Raw genomic sequence first — 17,448 nt, 5'->3', positions numbered from 1 at the left:
AGGTGGGAAAGGATAAATTGGGAGTTCAAGCTTTGTAGATACTAATATATATAAAGTTAACAAGTTTATACTGTATAGCACAGGGAACTATATTCAATATCTTGCAGTAACTTATGGTGAAAAATATGAAAATGAATATATGTGTGTTCATGTATGACTGAATTGTGCTGTACACCAGAAATTGACATTGTAAACTTACCATACATCAATAAAAATATATATAAACAAACAAACAAAAAAGAATGAAGAAAATGTGAGGCACAGTAATTCATATCATTAAATATGTTTGAAAATTGAGCTACTTATATCCATCATTCAGCATTTTTGAATAGAAGGAAATAATGGATATAAAGTATCTAGTACCATGCCTGGCACCCAACAGAAATGGCAGCTCCTTTCAATGGTGATAATCTGCAATATTTTAACTGCTGTGTCTGGATTTAATGTATTTCATACTGCCATGCTGTGACAGCAATTTTACATACATGTAAAAATTACTTATCAGAATAAATAATGTATCAGTATAAAAGGATCAGCCAAAGATTCACTCACTCCCTTGAGAAAAACAAGCATGATATATACATACATATATACCTTTAAAGTAAGTTTTTTTTTATTGCTTTTGTTTTGTTTTTTAATGGAGGTACTGGGGACTGAACCAAGGACCCTGTGCATGCTAAGCATGGACTCTTAACACTGAGCTATACCCTCTCCTGACATATGTATTTTTAGATGTGCAAAAGATTATAGAGAGAATACCTAGTAAATTTTGTTCTCATTGTATAGATCAGGAAACTGAAGCCCCAAAAGGAGGTTGTCCAAAGTTCTATCCCTACATGGTTGATGGCAGAACTTACTTAGAAGGGACACCTGACTTAAGTGCTTAGCTCTCTCTAATTAAACTGAGAATTCAAAAGCACAATATTGATTAACAAAAACCTGGAAAGCAAATAGAAGATACTTTATTTCTTTTAATACTAAAGCTGCTCAGATTAAGCTTCGGAAAGAATCCACTGGCAATCGATGCTTCCTCTTTTAGCTTCATGATACATGTTCATAATCAAATAAATATGATTATGCAGGTTGAGAAAAATCTCATAGGTTGGGCCGTGAAACAAATTAATAAATATAATTCTTCAAGTAGATCTTCCTTTTACAGATATCATAGAAAACTAGAAGTTAAGTTGTCAGTGGCTCAAAAGAGTTCAGAGAAACTATAAAGATGCACTGGGGAGGGGAAAGGGAGAAAGAGACAGAGAGAGAGAAGGAGTTAAAAAGAGAGAATCATTACTAATGTGTGATGTAATCTATCCTGAAGTAGGAAATGATGGGAAAAGCTTGGGAGGTACCAAGAACAGGGAAAAATAGCCAAGGCAGAAATAAATATACTTTATAAATAGATGAGTGAAAAGGGGTTATGAAACAAGGAGACTGAAAAACAGTCTGACAGTTCGGTTCCTTAAAAAGTTGAACACAGAGTTCTCATCCAGCTAGCAATTCCACTCCTAGGCATTTACCCAAGATAAAATGAAAACAGGGCGACACAAACACTTGTACACAACTGTTTACAGCAGCGTTATCTGAACTAGGCGAAAGGTGAAACAACCAGAATGCCATCAATTAATGAATGGATAAAGAAAATAGAATATACATACATACAATGGAATAGTATTCAGCTATTAAAAGGGATGTAGTACTGATGTATGCTACCACATGAATGAACCCTAAAAATGTTAAATCAAGAAGCCAGTCACAAAAGACCACATATTTTATAATTTCATCTAATGAAATGTTCTTAATAGGAGAATCGATAGAGACAGAAAGTAGATTTGCAGTAGTACAAGGTTGGGGGGAAGCAGAGAGATTGTGGGGCAATAGCTAAAGGGTACTGGGTTTCTTTTGGGGGTAACGAAAATGTTCAAAATTGATTGTGGTAATGATTGTACTACTCTGTGAACATACTAAAAACCACTGAATTATACATTTTAAATGGGTGAATTGCATGGTATGTGAATTATGTCTCAATAAAAGTGTTACCAAAAAACAGGGGGAATAACTTTGGAAAAGCAAGTGTAAAATAAAAAAATTTTTAAAACCTCCAAGCAACCCTGCAAAAATAAAAGTCAGTAAGAAAATAGGTGAGAGAAAGCAGCTACCTGAGGTTCTAAAGACTAAATGAGGAAGGACTCACGAGCTGCCAATTGGCGAGGGGAAGAGAGAGAATAAGTAGAAGGAGGCAGATAATGAACAGGTATGCAATTTAGAATGTTCAGAACAGTGACTGGCTTTTGAAAATACAGTCTATGTAACACAGTCTGGTACAACTTGGTGTTTAAAATGTGCTAAACATGGGGCAAACATTCATTTCATCAATTATCTTTTTGACGTGGTAAAATTCCCATTGCATGAGAGACTGGCATAACTATAATTATGACTAATTCATTTTTGTATGCCCTGCAGCACCTAGCCTGATGCCTTATACATGGGAGGCACTCAATAAATATTTGATGAATGAAACTAAGCATCATAGCCAGAACACTCAAGGCTCTCTGTAATTACAAAGCATAACCGAGGCCAAATTTTAGCCATTAAAAAGAAGCAAAGTATTATTCCACATTTGAAACATTTTAATGGATCTTTAAATGAGAGTTTTAATTCAATTAACTAAAATGCACACAAGCATAATTTAGTAATCTAATATGAAAGTAAAAAGTTCTAACAGAAAGGTAAGGACAGTCTGAGAAATGCTAAGAAAATGTGACTTTATTCTTAATATATATACACCATGAAACAGATACTTTCCATTATGCTAAATACCTCAAAATTCAAATTCTGCTTGCTTTTCAATTAATTTTTTTCATAACAGGTACTGGATATTTCCCTATTTTTTCCCTGACAATATCAATAAGCCACCCAACGACATGATACAATTTTTTCTGCATTTAATTTAAAAGACTATGGCTCAGTGTTTAAAAAATAAATTAATGAATAAAAGAGAAACATTATCAGGAAAAAATAAAAGCACATTCACCACATGATTAAAAAAAAATCATTCCTTCAAAATCAGAAACCAGTGTGAGCATTATTTCACTAAACCTACTCAGAGGCATGTAATTCCTATATACAAATAAAGTAGAACCTACAGACTGGAATGATACTGTGGCTATCACTAATTAGGTGCTAGTTGACAATATAAACAAAAATGAATGCAATAGCAAATTAAAAAAAACTTGTTTTTAGCTTAATTGTTGGTGCAGAATGCACGGTAGGGGCTGGCTGCCTGGCAGCTGCTTTAGCTTTGCTAGCCTGGCTTGCCCTAACAGCAGTTTCCAAACGTACTTTCAACTCAGGAGCCGCTCCCATTACTGTCTTGAAAGCGTGTGGATACAGAGGTCCAATATGCATTAAATTCTGGAGTGCAAACTCATGAAGATCTTTGGAAACTGTGCTTGCTGAGGCAAAAGAATTTTCATCCAGCAGGTAGGAGATCAAAGTAGGAACTAAAAGAGCAAGTAATTGGACTCCTGCAAATGACAAAGGTAAAAAGTCTGAAGATGGTCATGAATCTGAAAATTACAATAAACTTTTATTTTAAAAGTAGGCAATTACCACAGTAGTCTAAATTATAATAAAGTACAAGTAAACATGCAGAGTCTATTTTAGACCTCAATAATTACTCATAATTAATATTGAATATTTCCTAATTACCCAAGCCATGTTAGGATAGGAAACCAGGTTTGAGTTCCTGTTAAGATTGTATATTTTACACTTATATTAATTTGTTTTATATTAAAAAAAATACTGTTAAAAGGTTAAAAAGGAATGAACACCTTACGATTACCATCTGGTAAAGTGTATTTTGAGAATAAAATTACAAAATTTTTAAGGGTATTCCAGAATAGGGAGGTTGGAATAGGGAACAGAAACCTAAAGCATTCATTAGGATATCATGAAAGGAATGATGACTATACGTGACATTAATGTGACGGTGACAATTTACCTTCGGTTTTGCTTGGCACTTAGATTTAGTTTTAATTTTTCTTAAATGCCAATTGCTTTCTCTACCTCCTAGAAGTCTTGCTTTAGTACAAAAACATCTGTATCTGAGTGAGGCAGTTCTTTAAAAAAATGAAGAAATCATGATGGTGCTTGTTGTTGATATAACTCATTAATACTAAGTACTAAAAATTGGTTGGTTGAAGAATTAAAGCTACACTGCTTTGCTTATTTCATATCTTAAATTAATTGACTTTTAAATGGAAAATTAAAGGGTTATTTTATTTCATGAATATTGTTGAAGTCTAACTATTAAACTATTTAATTCCATAAATAATATATAAATATATTCTTGCTGTTAAAAGAATTCAAATAATAGAGAAGTATTTGAAAAAGCATAAGACTCTCTTCCCTACCTAAATTAGGGCACCTGTTCAGGAATTGATCCCAAGAGTCATTCAACTCATACATATTTTAAATACTGACTATGCAAAAAGTCAATAAGCTCAGTGCTGGGATTACAGAATAAATAAGATTTAGTCCCCATGTTTATGGAGTTTACAGTGAGTAAAATAAAAATAAAGATAAAATTATGCTGAGTTACCACACATGGGCCATGATGTCAGTAATAATATTTCTACCCAAAAAATTGGTTAATATCTAATTTCAACTAAACTTATCAACTCCTCCCAACCAGCTCTTCTTCCTGACTTTTCCAGTCTTAACACTGCTTTCATCTTTCTTCCAGGTAACATAGTAATATTTGGCTCTTCTCTTTCTCTTGTCCCTATAAGCAGTTAATCATCAAGTAAGACCAATCTTTTTTTCATAATCACTTCTGTGTTCTTCTCTTCCACTCTGATAGTTCTGGATTATTACTTCGTAGGGAAGCTATCAGCATTAGTTTTTTTAAAAAAATCTTTATTACCTTTCCAATCTCTTGTGAAATTTTTTCAAAAAGAGGAAAATATTTGATAGAAAAAATTGATATAAATAATTTTTATTTGGACAGTAATGAGGTAATATAAAAAGGTGTGCATTCCTTTTGACTCAGAAATTTCACTTAAAGGCATTTATTTGATAGAATAAATTTAAAAAGTGTGCAAAGACATCTATATAAGAATACTCATCTCAGTTATTCATGATCTTGAAAAATTGGAAACAGCTTACATTCAATCATAAGGTAGTAATTTAAAAAGTACAGTCTTTCTGTAACAATTAAAAGCTTTATTTTTAAAGATAAATTTTGAATTGTGATGAAATCAAGCCTTGGCAGGGAATAAAGAGGAATAGGTGTTAAGCTACATAAGTGTCTGGTTAAATGGATGTATATTGTAGGTTGTCCTTAAATTAAAAAATAATAATTTAAACATTTCAAATTTTGAGGTATTTTTAATAATGATGTTTGGTATGAATACTCTCTGGTCCTACTTGTTATAAAGTTTTTATACCTCTATTATGAACATCAAAACGTATTATTTTAAAAAATCTATTAAACGTCCACATTTTCCCCAGTTCTTAAAAAGTACATTCCTAGAAAATAAAAAAAATCCATGGGTTGAAATGCCATCAGTAATTTATTTTAATCTCTTAAAATATAAATATAAATTAACCCTATTTTGTTAACATAAGCAAAAACATTAAGCTTTCAGATAGTAACCACCTCTAGTAAACTTCTGTTGCAATGACCTGTGTCTAACATCGAACAAGATTTATACATAACACAAATCTTCATTTTAGACTAGTGGCCTTTTATAGGAAAATACTTACTGTTCTGTTCCTCCCCAAGAGCAACCAATGTTTCAAGAACTTTGATTCCTTCTTGAACAGCTAAAAGTTCTGTGTTACTGGCTGGTCTGTTTCTTTCGACAGCTTTTAGCTTTTCAACTACTATTGGAGCTAATGAATGGATATAGGGGGTTGAAAGGGCACGATTGGAATGTTGAAAGACTGACAGGAGAAGCTGGTAACATTTGGCTTGAACCTATATGAGAAAATTATTTCATTAATTTACATATATGACAGTTCTTATCTGCTCTACAATCACATTACATCTTAATATGTACTTAATACTGAAAAGAAGCAATACTGCAGGCTGAAAATAGAAATGTGAGATGAATTAATGCCTTTTCCTTCTTTTTATGGAAATGGAGTGATAAAACTTCTAATATGCTAACTAAATAAACCTAACTGAAAAGAAATTAATCAAATAAACATTCCTTATATGTTAATTGCCAAATTACCATTGCTTATATAATTTGTATATTTCTGTAGTAAGAAACTAGAAATCAGGAATTCTAATTTGTTTTTAATTCTTTCTTTAATTTACAATTGTCTCTCCCACTTTAACCTAACATATTTAGCATGGAAAGCTATTATTTGAATGATGCCAAACAAAGCTATACACATACATTACTTACACGCCTCAGCTCCATTTCTAGGATTCCCTAAAATGACTGCTTCTATCAATTTAAGTGTTCAAGGTTTAGAAAGTAAGGTCTCAGTGGCTCCACTTTATATTAGAAAGACTTCATATTAAAAACAAACAAAAAAACCAAAAAAAAAAAAAAGGAAGGAAGGTTCATCAATACATCAACATATGGAAAAAACAATGAAAGAAAACTGTTTCAGTGCTTTGGAGAAGTTGCCAAACACTGCTGGACATAAAAATTACGTGGGAAATGTTTTTAAAATACAGATCTTTGGACCACACATCTAGAGATTCTGATTCAGGAAGGTAATGGTAGATGTTAACTAAGCTGTTTTTTTTTTTTTCCTGATATGCAGCATGTTTGAGAATCATTAGTTCAGACTTTGACACTGTAAAACAATAAAACTTACTTTCTAAAAAACCTAGCATTTCCAAAATAAGCCCATTAAAACATGTTATAATATATATTTATCCTTTAATGCCATTGATGTCATTAAGAAACAAAGAAAAACAGAAACACGTAACAAGTTTATACTGTATAGCACAGGGAACTATAATCAGTATCTTATAGTTATATGATACATGATATATATATATATGATATATAGTTTCATAGTTGTATGAAAAATAATATGAAAAGGAATATATGTATGTATATGTATGACTGAAACATGCTGTCTACCAGAAATTGACAGAACATTGTAAACTGACTATACTTCAATTAAAAAAAAACAAAAACAGAAGTATGTAAAGTCTCTATCAATATAGGCCAGGGTTAATCAAATATTTTAGATACTGGGGAATTTCTGCATATGTAAATGAACATACACATGTCTCCTGAAATGCTTAAACCAGTGATCTTTTCCAGTTTTCTGTTGAAAAGCCATATAGCAAACACTTACATTTTCATTTGATGTATCACACATTTTAATGAATCGATCTGAAATTTTCCTGATAAAGTGGAAGGTTCACCACTATGTTTTAAGTGTAACTTACCCACGGGTCACATGAATTTAATGCATTTTTAAATCTGTTCATGCAGCCATTCTGTAGTGACTGGACTCCTATTATTTCACTACTAGCAGACCACAGGAAGAGTGCAATTGCTGTTAGCATGCTTACTTCATCAGGTGCAGGCACAGTATCTTCTGAAATATATGAATAAGGAAATATTGATATATATAAAAAATGAAGGCAGTATGCTATTTCTGAAATGTTTTGAAATTTCAGTTTTGAGCAGTAACCCTCTCTCCCCAGCAACTTCTACAGCAGTGTGTTCGTTCCTTCAATGTAACACAGTCCATAAACAACTTTATGAATAGAACTCATCTATTACTAAGGACACAGGGGACACTTTATCAGAAGTCCCTGTAGTTAAGTCCTCTCTCCTTGTTTTTCCAAATGGTACAATATTAATTGAAAAACATTCAGACATACATCCTAACAAGAACTCTAATATGCAAAAAAATTTTAATATAAAATATAACATGAAAGTATAAAATTACTTAAAATTCATTTAACTTCTTTGGAGTTAGATTGATCAGAAATTTCCAAATACTCTTCTTCCAACAAAGTTAAATGATCATAAGATATTCTAAGTAATTTACAAATCTAGAGTAGACTTTTTTAGTGAGCTTACTTTTCTATTTAGTAAACATGAAACCTGTAAATTCTATACAACCATAAACAAAAAAAACTCACACAATTTCCTGAAGACAGTATTCTCATAATTTAAAAAAATTTCCTGCTATTGCAATCATTTATTTAGGAATAGATTCTTTAACTTAATGGTGATACAATATGTAATTAGAAATGTAGGAAACATGTACATTTATTCTAAAGATATTACTGAACATTTAATAAAATAGGAGACCCAAACTATTTTGTGATTATCATTTCTTCTACAGCTGAACTTATCAACATTCTTTATATGTGAATTTGGGCTAATTTGGCAGCTATAAATACTCAGTGATAATCTGTACTTTATTAGAATTATGAACAGATATATTTGATTTGCTAACATTCTCTCATAATGAGGGTACTAGCTTTTCATAAAATAGAATGACCTAAGAATGACAGATGAGAAGAAGCCTGTTAATATAAAGAAGAAGAAGAACAACAAAAAGATGTAAAATTTGAAAGATTTACCCAATTTACAATAACCTAACCCATATATGTTAAAAACCTGAGAACTCCACTGAAGAAATGCTATTCTAGGTGAAATGAAAATAATCTCTAACTCAGAGTTTGTGACACTACAAGCAATTTTTGTCAGAAAAATAACATTTTATTTTTAAATTGTGACTTAAAGAAGATTTGGCATCTAATTTTAAGAATTTAAGAAGATTTGGCATTCTTTACTAAAAAAGAACCAGGGCTTTTGAGAGAAATGAGTGATTCCAGAACAGTAACAGGGAAAATACAAGCTGAGTCTGTTATATCTTAATGCCAGAAAGTAAGGAAGTGCTCAAGAAATAATGGGGGCGTGTCAAAATGCTTTTTAAGGTAGATTTTTAACAAACTAAAGAAACATTAAATGCTGTAGTGACACTAATGCACGAACATATGATAATACAGGGAGGGCAAAGAAAAAGCTCTTCCTTTCAGCAGAATGCCAACGAATAAATATAAAAGAAAGAAATAGATGTAGAAGCCAGAAAATTATCATCTTGATATTATCATAGTAATAACTGATTCAAGTACAGCAAATGCTAAAAAACACTGGGTGAAGGCTTGATAAGGGACAGACAACAGACATAGTCTTAAAGTATCTCCCTGCAAATTCTGTTCTAATTGTAAATGGGAAAAATGTCAACTTTAGAGTGGAGAAACATGGCAGACACCAACTTAAGTCACTACAGTTAGGATTCTCAGTAACAGGGCAAAGCAATATTATATGCCTCCTTATATGATGCACTGAGAAAGACAGCTGTACTCATAACCTGAATCTCACCATGACAAAAAAAAGTCAGATAGTACCAAATCAAAGAACAATCTATAAAATAGATGGTCTGTACTCTTAAAAAACATCAATGTCATGAAAGACAAAAGCAGAGGAACTGCCTTAAAGAAGACTAAAGCATTCTTGACAACTAAATACAGTGCATGATCCTGGACTGTATTCTAGATAAAAAGAAACAAGTTCTATGAAAGTCATTATTAGGACAACTGGTGAAATTTGCATATGAACAATAGGAGCCTTGTATCAATGTTAAATTGCCTAAATTTGATAATTCTTCAGTGGTTATGTAAGAGACTGTTCTTGTTCTCAGGATATCCATGAAGTATTTAGGAGTAAAGAGTCATGATGATTTCAATTCTCAAATGGTTCAGCAAAATTAATAATGATAATATTCATACATAGATTAGAGAGTAATAAAACATATGTGGCAAATGTTAACAATTGGTGAATATAGGAGAAGTTCACTGGAGTTCCCTATAATATTCTTGTAATTTTTTTAAATGTCTAAAATCTATTTCAAAACTGAAGGCTTTAAAAATGAAAAAAAAAATTATAGCAATCTTAAGAGTGATTCATTACATTCAGGGAGATTTATTTGTGTGTGTATGTGTCCACATACATACACTGGTACATTTTTTAAAGTGGAAGTCTCAGGTTTTATAATATGAAATACGATTTCCACGAGGGAAATTCTCTATTATAAAACTTTTCTTGTAAAGTAAGAAATTCTGCTTGCCTTGCTCACCAATACTATACAAATAAATCTGGGGTCTTGATCTCTACTTCATACTGACTATGCCTACTCAGAATTCAGTTCCGAACAGATTATCTTAGGCAAGTTAATACTCTTATACCTTTAAATTCATCTAGATGAACGAACAAGATGGATAAAATATCAAAATCTTCTTTATAATGGACAATTAAAAAATATATGATTATTGACTATGGACACTTCCCATGAAAATGAAAATAATATTTATATTTTTAATGAATTCCTAACTACTTTTTTCTTGTTATATCTATTTATCTGCACATAAATATATTACATGTAAATATAATTACAGTATTTAATGTTTCTTTAGTCTGTTAAAAATTTACCTTAAAAAGCAAAATATTAACTCATGATAAAGCTAAAATAGTTTTAGTAACATTAATAAAACTCATATAAGTTGTTCCTTCCAAATATTAATACTAAAAAAAAAATCAGATAATAAAAATAGTACATGGTCATTGTTTAAAGTATAACAAAGGTATAGGAAAGAAAATAAAACTTGTAATACTACCATCCAGAGATAGTTTAAGTTTAATTTCTATATTTTTGATTAATTTCTTCTGGTCTGGGTTAGTCTTTTTATATATAGTTATTTATAAACATGATTTTTAATAGATATAATGGATATATAATCCAAATGAATATATCATCATATATTTAATATTTTTCCCACTACCAGATAGTTATATTTATCACTTTAATATTTTCATTATTGTAAAACAGACTGTGATAAATAATCTTCAAAATAAGTTTTTGATCAAAGAGGTCACAGTATGAATTCTTAAAGGTTCTTTGTACATTTTGCAGAATTGATTTCCCTGTTTTAAACTCCCTTCAGCAAAGCATGAAAATATTCTGGTACCGATTCCACCTGTACATACTCACATTTAAAAAAAAAATCAGTTTTACAGGTATAAAGTTAGATTATTTTGTTTTTATTTGTTTTCTTTGCTTATAGAATAATGTGGCTAATTTTTTTATAGCTTAGTGGGTATCTCTATTTCCTTTTTTTTTATGTGTGCTCCTTCCTTTCTTCTTTCTTATATTTGGTGTTCAGTGTTTTCCTTGTAAGACTTCTTTGTATATTAATGATATTAACGCTGATATAAATATTATTGTCAGTTTCTTTATTTCAGCTATCTTTTGCTTTAAAAATTTTTTTCTTCCAGTTTTATTGAGATATAATAGACATACAGCACGAGGTAAGTTTAAGATGTACATCATAATGATTTGACTTACATACATCATAAAATGATTACCACAATAAGTTTAACGAACATCCACCATCTCATCTCATATAGATACAAAAGTAAAGAAATTGAAAAAAACTTTTGTCCTTCTGATAAGAACTTTTAGGATTTATCACCTGTCTTTTAATGTACATTGTTTTGACAAATAGAAGTTAAATTCTATTGTCCAAAACAATTGATATTTTCCTCTGTGATATTTACCATTGACTTCCACTTACATAGTCCTTTGCTATTCTGACATAAAAGATTCACTTATATTTTCGTTCATCTATTTAAAAATTTTTACATTATCATTTTAACTTACCTTGTATTTATTTTGAATCATGATGTAAGAAGAGGGCCTAACTGGAACGGGTATCTCAAATGGCTACTGACACAAACCATTTGAAGAATAATGAATGTGCCTTTATCATGTGTTATACTCTCATGTGTATGAATGTCTGTTTTAAAGCAATCAGTTCTGTCTCATTGCCCTATCTGTTCACTCTTGGGCCCACTCCACAGTTTTAGATAGTGTGGAAATGTTTTAATAGGCAATATGGCAAATCTTTAATTACTCTTCTTTGTTTTCAATTCTTTCACATTTACAACAGAAGTAAAATGAAATAAAAAGTCAAACACAGAAGAAAAACGGACAAAACTATGAACAAGCATTTTCCCCCAAATTAAACACAAACATGAAAAATGCTTATACTCACTAGGAAAATGAAAAATGCCAATTAAAACAATAAGAGGACGTTTTTACCTATCAGGTAGCAAAATTTAAAAGTCTGAAATATGTATTGGTGGGGGATCATACACTGCTGGTAGAAGTGTAAATTCATGTAGCTACTTTGGAGAGCAATTTGGCAATGTCTGATAAAACTAATCTTTTTTTTTTTGGGTGGGTGGAGATAATCAAGTTTTTTTTGTTTTTTTTTTTTAAATGGAGGTACTGGGGATTGAATCTGGGACCTCATGCACGCTCTCTACCACTGAGCTATGGGTTGACAAAATTAAGATGTGTTATCAATTCCACTGCTAGGGGTATGCCCTAGAAAATCTCATAGCTTATGTGCATGAGGACTTTACAAAGATGTTCACTGAGACAAGTTTTATAACTGGAAAAAAATCAGAAAAAGTAAAAATATCCACTGACAGGGGAATGAATAATAATTGATAATATAAGTGGATAACTACATAGGAGTTCAAAACAACTATGAGTTTTATATGTCTACATCCTTTCTTTCTGGGAAAATCTCCCAGTATGTATGTAAGTGCTAAGACAAAGACATTCAGAGTCAACATCCAGAAAGGGAACTAAAATTCACATCTGAAAGATGGGACTAAAACACCTCTTTGAGTTGATTCAGCATTACACAGCAGTTTTCTGACTAGCTCCTTCAATTATTAGGGAACAGATATGCTAATAAATTTAAAAATTTAAAACTGATTAGGTTACCTGGTTGAGAATATTCTAGGATGCATGCGAGAGTGCTACGAATTAGAGCGGTCCACTGTTTTTGAGTATCCTCAGTTTTGGCCATTGAAAGTGTCACAATACTTTTGATTCCTTGAAGAGCTGCGCTGACCGGGGGAGGAACCTGATTATCTGCAGACTTTATTGCTGTGTCTTTCAATATTCTTGCAATTAAAAACAGAATCGTGGGCAGGATTGTCATACATCCTGAAATAAAGACAAATCAGATTACCTCATAACTACTTCAGTTTCCATATTACAGTTGTTTCAATTGTTTATGAGGTTTTCTTACAATTGACTGTGGCTTAATATTATTCTTTTTCTTTTATTTATACAACATTTATTGCACTATTACTATAATTCAATGTTTGAAAAAGAAAATAAGAAAGTCACAAGTTATTTCAAAGAAGACAATTAATATTTTCTTTCTTTTCCCAACTTGCCTTGTTTTTATTACTTCCAATATTTCACCTATTTAATATGTCATGCCCTTCATAATGAAAACAAAGAAGGAAGGTAGAAAAACAGATGGAAAAAAAAAAAACCTACCAAGTACTTTGAGAAGCATCTGAGAAACTTGGTGAATCATGTAGCAATTCCAAGAAAAGTAATCAATCTCATTGTACTAAATCAGCCTCAGTACTACATCAGTGTACTAACCAGCCAGGAAAATGATTAAAAAAAAAATTACAAAAAGAAATGAAAGAATCCTAGGATTTGTAGCTGAAAGAACTTTAAGATCATCAAATTCAATCGCCCACTCAATGAAAGACTCCCTTCACCACTCTCACATGTAGTCATTGTGTCTGCTTGCAAAGCTTCAATGATGGAGAATTCACTATTTTCACATCTGTAGGCTTGTGTTGAGCTGAAATTCACTTTTATATCTCCTGATACTATCTCTACCTTCTAGATAACAGAGGGGAAGTCTATTTTTTTATCCAATAGTTCTTCATGTGTCTGCAGACAGCTACTCTTTTTCAGCTATAATTTCTTTGGTCGCTCCTTAGAGTCGGCTGTCACTCTCCTCTGGCATCTCTGTAGTTTGTCAGTGTTGCTGGAGCGTGGCAACCAGATTAGAAAATGAAGGGTTTAGTAATTCCACTTTATGTCTGACTGCTAACACTCAATATCCTCCTTCAAGCTGTGGTTCTGTCTCTTTGCCAGAGTTTGAAATATATCTGAAAGGATTATCTTGGGTTTTTGGGTTTTTAAATCTTTAGTCTTAGGCTACTTAAAAAAGACCTACTTTTCCATTCACACTGAAATTTAAGAAGAAAATAAGTCATAATAGCACTTAAAAATCAAAGGCAAGCTCATCTTTGCCTAATATAGTATAATACATTTCCAAACAGTGATCAATACGTACCAGCAGGTGAACAAAGGGATGGTAAGTCAGAGAGTATGGTAACTGTGGCTGCCACCAAACGAGCACTTTCTTCTGACAGTCGAGTTTTAGTGGCTACATGACTTGGAGAGTCCGACATCTTGGTACTGAGATGTGGCATATGCCGAACTAAAATGAACATCAACAGTTCCATAGTTGCAAACACAAGAGATTTTCCAGGAATAAGACCACCACTGTCACCTCCTTCTCCTAATACAGGACAGGATTCTTTTTCTGTATCATCTTCATCTTGGGTGAAAAAAAAAATCGGTGAAATTCTCAGTAAAAAATAACAAATAGCAGATAAACAACACAAGAAGTATATATGATAAATTCTTTCAAAGTAATTTACAACTAAATGTCTGATGCCGTGTCTTTCTCGGAGTAATTCTCTGCCTTACTAGAATTCTGTTTACTGATCTCTCCCTTAAAAGTAAAGGGCAATTCATTTTTCACTTTGAAAACTTTTGTTAGGTATTTTTATTAGAAATAAATTTCATAATAGGAGTAACACATATGTTAGGCTGAAACATATGAAGTTGATAGTTTTGAAGGAGAAAAATAGTTGAAAACAAGCAGTTTCATTTGGTTCTTTCTAATGAAAGCAAAATCAATTGCAAATCTTCTAAATGTATGGTTAACTTTAAATTAAAAACTACCTGGCATTAATATTTCAAATTAAGAGTACAAATAAATCTCTTCAAAGTTAGTGTAATTTCTAGCACTCACTTAGAGTGTTTCTCTTTTCCTGCAAATAATCCTGAGCAGCTCTTACTATCTGTTGTACAACTCCAGTCACCAGCAGCTGGACGGATGGCGGATTCCAGGTCAATAGGAGGCGGTGCAAAACATTCAGCAACTCAACACCAATCAGCTATTACAAATTAATAGAGAGAAATTAATTTTAATTTCAAAGGATACATTTATATTATTAAGCCTAAGAAAATATACATGTAAAAATAAATTTGGTAGCTAAAATTAATACATAGGACTATGTAGCAAATATAACAATCTTCAGAAATGGTCATATTTTATCCCAACATATTTTCAATCAACAAATTACTTTATTATTTATGTATTTAAATAATTTTTACATTTTAAAATGATCATTCTCCTATTTCTTTCCTCTTTTGGACTAAACAGCATTGCTAGAGTCCAGTACCACTAAATTTATAATTTCGAACCTAAGACGCAAGAGTAGTCTACTGGAGATTCTAGGCATTCTGGTGAGTCTCTCTCAGACCCATCTCAGAACTATTACAAATTTTCATACTTCACTACCCACTTTAAAAAACCCTCTTACTCACAATCTTCCACATTAAACCCATCCGATGTACCTGTTTCAAATTTTTAAAGAGGGAGAAAAAACTAATTGTAACCAAAACCACCTTTACCTCTTTTCTTAAGATCAAGTGTCCAGCCCCTTATCCAAGGCTGATTAATCTTTCCTCATGGTCTTCCTATCCCATCCTGTTGGACTCCCCAAGGTTACTACCAAGACCTCAATCATACCCCATATGTCATCAACCTCTCTCTCTAGCCAGGCTTGCTTCCCACTGTAAGTATCCACTCAAGTCTTTCCTATCTAACTTCCCCCCAACACCTCAAAAAACCTCTCAGATCCTCTTTTCTGCTGCCATATTCTCTCCTATCTGTCTCTGTCATGCTTCTTCCTTTCCCAGACCAAATGCTTCCCCTTACTTCATCCACTCAGTCACTCTTTGGTCTTCTATAATCTGGCTCTATCCACCAGAGAAAATGCTCTGCCTGAAGTCACCAATAACCTCCTCTAGACTTCCTTCTGTCCTTATTTACTGGCTTTGGTTTGTTTTGATATTGTTGTCTGTCTTCGTAACTCTTTCTTGTCTTCAATAACTCTGTTCTCTTTTGGTTCTCTGCCTCCCTCTTCAGTAGTCTCCACTGCTGATTTACTTCCCTCATCTCAACTCTTATTTGCTCTTCATCCCTAAGGTTACAGTCTTGGCCCTCTTTCCTTCTTCCTTATTCAGTTTTCCTAGGCCAGTGGGTCGTCGTCTCTGTAGAATTATGAAAACAGCCTCATAATGATCCTCCCTCCTCCCTTCTCATGTCTTACAAACAACCACTACAAGATTGACAGAGTGATCAAATCTAGGTGTACTGTATTTCTGCAGTACAAATTTAATCATGTAATTCCTCTATTTAAATCCTGTTAATGATTCCCTGTTGCTTTCAAGAGAGATTTTAAACCATTTAACACGCAATAAAGAAATCTTCAAGATTTGGCCTTCATCCCATCGTTCAGCCTGACGCCAACATGTTCCAGTCACCCCAGCCACAGTAAATGATAGTAGCGCCCTTGAATCTGTCATGTTCTCTCATGCCTCCCTGTCTTTGTATTTGCTATTCTCCTCAAAAGGAAAGCACATCCTTCCTGCTCTGCCTCACTAATCCACTTTTAGGATTTGATACAACCATTATCTCCTGTGAGAAGACATCCCCCCTTTTTTGAAATGTTTGCTTATGTGTTGATTTACTTACTTACTTTCATCGAGTTATAGCTGACATAACATTAGACTAGTTCCAGATGCCATGCCATCCTTCCTTTTCCTGTAAGAATGGCAGCACTCCACATCTCTAATCTCATTACACCTTTACACACACTGGCACTTAACATGTTGTACTAATCTCCTAATTAAGGTGCAGTAAAACCATCTTTAATAGCCTCAAACTGTCTGGTGCAGGACAAAGTAAAAGTTGTTGGGTGAATGAAGAAAATTGATGAGTCACTGTACTCAGATAATGTTAAAATATAGGATCCATCTAAGAAATAATCCATTCTGTTGTAAAACAATGCTTGAGTAAATAAAACATTACTAAGTCCAAAAATAACTAAATATTTAGGTGTGTGAGACATTATGTTAAAACTAAGATAACTGAGTGCAAACATAATAGTCCCTCTTCATTCATAGATTAAATTTTATTGGGGGGGAGGGTATAGCTCAAGGGGGGAGGGTATAGCTCAAAAGTGGTAGACTGCATGCCTAGCATGCACAAGGTCCTGAGTTCAATCCCCAGTACCTCCTCCAAAAATAACTAAACTTAATTATCCCCCTGCCAAAAATTTAAAAAATGATAATTAAATAATACAATAATAAATAAATATTAAAAAATCATTAAATTAAAAAACTTAATTTTATCAGTTTGCCTAT

At 32.4% G+C, this 17,448-nt stretch overlaps 1 protein-coding gene across 2 annotated transcripts in view; it reads right to left on the bottom strand.

The window, feature by feature from the left end:
- Positions 1-2,612: 2,612 nt before the first annotated feature.
- Positions 2,613-17,448, bottom strand: part of HEATR5B (HEAT repeat containing 5B) — an 89,773-nt gene continuing 74,937 nt past the window's right edge. For both annotated transcript variants that reach the window (XM_010999642.3, XM_064494587.1), the window contains 6 exons: positions 14,987-15,131; positions 14,240-14,506; positions 12,853-13,077; positions 7,424-7,575; positions 5,767-5,980; positions 2,613-3,524 (listed from right to left, as the gene is read on the bottom strand). In XM_010999642.3, the coding sequence (XP_010997944.2) occupies positions 3,220-3,524; positions 5,767-5,980; positions 7,424-7,575; positions 12,853-13,077; positions 14,240-14,506; positions 14,987-15,131 (1,308 nt within the window). In that variant the 3' untranslated portion in view covers positions 2,613-3,219. The remainder of the gene's footprint in view (positions 3,525-5,766; positions 5,981-7,423; positions 7,576-12,852; positions 13,078-14,239; positions 14,507-14,986; positions 15,132-17,448) is intronic.

Source organism: Camelus dromedarius, chromosome 15 (genome assembly GCF_036321535.1).
Source record: "Camelus dromedarius isolate mCamDro1 chromosome 15, mCamDro1.pat, whole genome shotgun sequence".
Taxonomy (NCBI): Eukaryota; Metazoa; Chordata; class Mammalia; order Artiodactyla; family Camelidae; genus Camelus; species Camelus dromedarius.
This window is presented reverse-complemented; position numbering and strand designations above follow the sequence as displayed.